Source organism: Malania oleifera, chromosome 3 (genome assembly GCF_029873635.1).
Source record: "Malania oleifera isolate guangnan ecotype guangnan chromosome 3, ASM2987363v1, whole genome shotgun sequence".
NCBI classification, from domain to species: Eukaryota; Viridiplantae; Streptophyta; class Magnoliopsida; order Santalales; family Ximeniaceae; genus Malania; species Malania oleifera.
The window spans coordinates 37267658-37271182 of record NC_080419.1 but is presented as its reverse complement, the minus strand read 5'-3'; the positions used below and the strand labels follow the sequence as shown (position 1 = coordinate 37271182).

The window sequence follows — 3525 nt, the reverse complement described above, 5'->3', positions numbered from 1 at the left end:
GAAGCGGTACCACTTCCGGCACTCATATAGGTAGGTTTATTAAAGGTACCACTGTAATTAAAGTACCTCACAAAACCTGTTATAATCTTATTAAGAGTATAAGCTCAACCTTCACCTTTTTCACATTACAGGTACAAAACACTATTTTCCTTGAGATGGATTATGTGACACATACATTTTAGTGCTTCGAGTAGCTACATATGATGTACTTTACTCATTGAACTCAAAAGATTAAAAATTTCAAGTGTTAAGAGTCAAGTTTTCATCATTGGTGACTATGAGTAATGGATTTAAGTCTCATCCACTTTGATGTTTTCAAACCATGTCTCTTGCAAGTCCTCTTGTTAATGGATCAACTAAATTTTGGCTTAATCTCACAAAATCTATGGCAATTACACCATCAATAATTAACTGTCTCACATAACTATGTCTTAGACCAATATGTCTAGATTTACCATTATATATATTACTATATGCCCATGACAAAGTTGCCTTGCTATCACAATGCAAAGATATAAGTGGCATAGGCTTTGGCTAAAATGTAATTTCTAATAGCAAATTCCTAAGTCATTTTGCCTCTTTGCTCCAAGAAGTTAAAGCTACAAATTCTGATGTCATTGTAAAATCTGTTATAAGGCTTTACTTCTTCGAACCTCCATAGTCCGAGATTGGTTGCCCTCATGAGCATCAAGAATATATTGCCAATAACCGAAAAGGCAAGAACACATCGAACCCAAACAGAGGATGCATTCTCATTCTCAACCATAAAACATCATTTAATATAGAGTACTGCCTACTCAATATGACATATACATGTACCTCAAAACGATCTCGAGCACAAACTCCAGCTGCCGCATGAAAAGACAACAGTTTGACACCAATTCTTCAGAAATCAGCTATCTCCCCTTCCTCTAGTTCCTCCATGGGGTAGCTCCCAAAAGCCAAGGAACCTCCGCTTTTCTCTGCTCCTCCCACTTCCCTATCAACCCCACCTTCCAAATTAAGAAAGTCGTCAGGATTAACTTCAGAAATGAGATCCGAGTATGTATCTATCAAGCTTTGCTCAAATACAAAGTCCATGTCTTGAAAAACTCGAGGTTCCGTGAGCTTGGAACTGTATGTATCTATCAAGCTTTGCTCAAATACAAAGTCCATGTCTTGAAAAACTCGAGGTTCCGTGAGCTTGGAACTGGAATGTGTCTTGATGTCTTTAGATGCATAAATCCTTGTATTGTCAAAAACCATGGATTTTCTATCCGGAGCCTCTCCAGCCAAAAAATGCCTATCAGACTGTAATAAGTGGTTTGTTTCCTCCTCAGTTCCCTCATCTCGATCCCGTATTTGGAATATTGAATCCAGTTGTACACATTTCCTCAGATCAAAAACCTGTAGATCTACTGAGCTGCCCAGTTCCTCTATTTCCTCTTCCACGAACAAAATGCCTTCTGAACTTGGTTGATGATTGGCAGCAGACACCTTCCGCTCTGGTTTATCAAGAGGGGGTTTGGTCCCTTGAAGAATTTCAAAATCATGGGTTTGCGAAGGAAGAAGCACATGAATAACTGGGTACTCCAATATAACAGCATCAGCTAATTGTTGGCTTAATGGGGCCATTATGTTCAATTCATGAAATGGTGATCTGGGACCCTTTGGATATTTACGAATGAAAAACTTGAGAGAGTCCAGCTTCTCCTCACAGAATTGCCTAAGCCGATGATTCCATGGGACTGGTTTTAGATGATTCTGAATTACAGAAAAGAGGCTTGTGTACTCGTTTACTCCATGGTCAAGCAAAACAACATCTGTTGAATGAAAATGCCACTCAACTGTCCAAGAGATGAATTTCTTGCTTTGGTTGTAGTGAGATTGATTTTTCTCTCTCTTTGACATCCCCCTCGGGAGAAAGAGCAGCTTCGTCCTTCGACTTGCAGCAGCAGACCGAAGGCTTCTGAGATGGAATGGTGGCTTAAAATAAGTTCCACACAATTTGACTCTCCATCTCTGAGCAGATTCGGCGATCCTCTTCACATCCTCAAGTAAATTATAATCAGAAAAGAGGACATTATCATCAAATTGAGATAGGGGAACGAACTGGGTCTGCTGTCTCTTGCCCGTACAACCACTGCGTTGTTTGTGAGCTTTAACACAAGCAAGACTACAAGTCCGTAAGGAGCAACCTGGGCATTTGTACTTGGATGGATTCGTTTTGCATTGTTCGCAGACGGTTGATTCTGTAGGGTTCTGATTTACATCCATTTTTTCTTCTTGTTCATCCATGAGAGAGAGAGAGAGAGAGAGAGAGAGAGAGAGAGAGAGAGAGGTCACTGGGCACTTGGGGTTTCGGCCCTCAGGAGGCAGGAGTGGAGCTACAAGCTGTTGCTCTTGTGGGGAAATTTAGCCGCCACGGGCCTTCAAAGAATAGCAAATAACGGGATCCCACCACAAACCGTCCACGGAAGCCCGGCCGCTCCGTTCACCGGATAAACCGTCCTTCCACGCGCAGATCAATCCGCAAAGAAAAACGGACCAAGCTATCCTCCTCATGTTTCTTCATAGCGACGTTTTCCTTTCCTACTTTTACCCTTCTTTTCCTTTACTACAGGGAATGCCCAAGAGCGTCTCGATCTACTCTTTCAAGTGAGGTGGGGGGATTTGCTAATGGAAGCCAAGACTGGCTAAACACCCAATACTCTAGTAAGCATGGCCGGAAAACGAATTACAAATACAATTTCAAGAAACAGGATTGGAATCACCGAATCAGGATTCAAGGTGGAGAAATGGAGAATGAATGGATGAAGGTTTCTCCGTTTCTGCGCCTCAGCGCCGGCTGGAGTGCGAGCTACCGGCTGCCGCAGCGGTTCACTTCACTGGTAGTGGTAGGGTTTTCTGGGTCGTGGCCCTAGTGGATTTAGGAGTAGGTTTTCTGCGCCTTAGCGGCCAGCGCCGCGGCTTAATGGTGAATGGGTACTTTAAAAGCACTGAGTATTAATATTGACAAAAAAAAAAAAAGGAAGAACGAAAGAAATCGTCAATTCAAAATTTAATAAATTAAAAAATACATGGGAAATAAATTTGTTCTATATCTCAAACTATTTTAAAAAAAAAAAAACAAAAACAACTGCAACAAAAGATTTAGGTGACATATGTTCAATAAAGGGCAGGTATCCCGAGCATTGGCTCAGGTGGCAAGGGCGGACCTGGACGTGCCTATGACCCAAGTAAGAGTCTCGAGTTCGATTCTTGCCTCGCTGAGCAAATCTCGATCTACCTCCCTGCAGGGTCTTGGGGTGGAACTGTGGGGCGTGAGATTAGTTTCTACTTCGATGCATCTCAGGGTAATCTGGTAGATGCCGGTTAAGGACACACGGTGTAACCTAAAAAATAGAGGGTATTAGGTCATAAAGGCAAAACTAGAGGAAAAGTAGAAATAAAAATAAAAGAATATGGATGAAGGAAGGTAATCAGACTGAGAAAGAGTGGAGCATTTTGAAAGTAGAAAAAAAAAAAAAGGAACACTAAGAAAAA

The 3525-nt window shown here is 41.6% G+C and overlaps 1 protein-coding gene across 2 annotated transcripts; it reads right to left on the bottom strand.

Moving 5' to 3' along the window:
• Positions 1–429: 429 nt before the first annotated feature.
• Positions 430–2955, bottom strand: LOC131152345 (uncharacterized). Of its 2 annotated transcripts, XM_058104183.1 has the most exons (2): positions 1191–2955; positions 430–1114 (listed from the first exon to the last, which is right to left on the bottom strand). In XM_058104183.1, the coding sequence occupies exons 1-2, from the start codon at positions 2275–2277 to the stop codon at positions 1053–1055; spliced, it is 1149 nt and encodes a 382-aa protein (XP_057960166.1). In that variant the 5' UTR covers positions 2278–2955; the 3' UTR covers positions 430–1052. The 2 variants fall into 2 exon arrangements, with proteins under 2 accessions (XP_057960166.1, XP_057960165.1); XM_058104182.1 differs by having other exon boundaries at positions 430–2955.
• Between the last annotated feature and the right edge of the window lie 570 nt (positions 2956–3525).

Coding starts and splice junctions, on each gene's coding strand:
- LOC131152345 (XM_058104182.1), bottom strand. CDS start 2,277: ATGGATGAACAAGAAGAAAAAATGGATGTAAATCAGAACCCTACAGAA.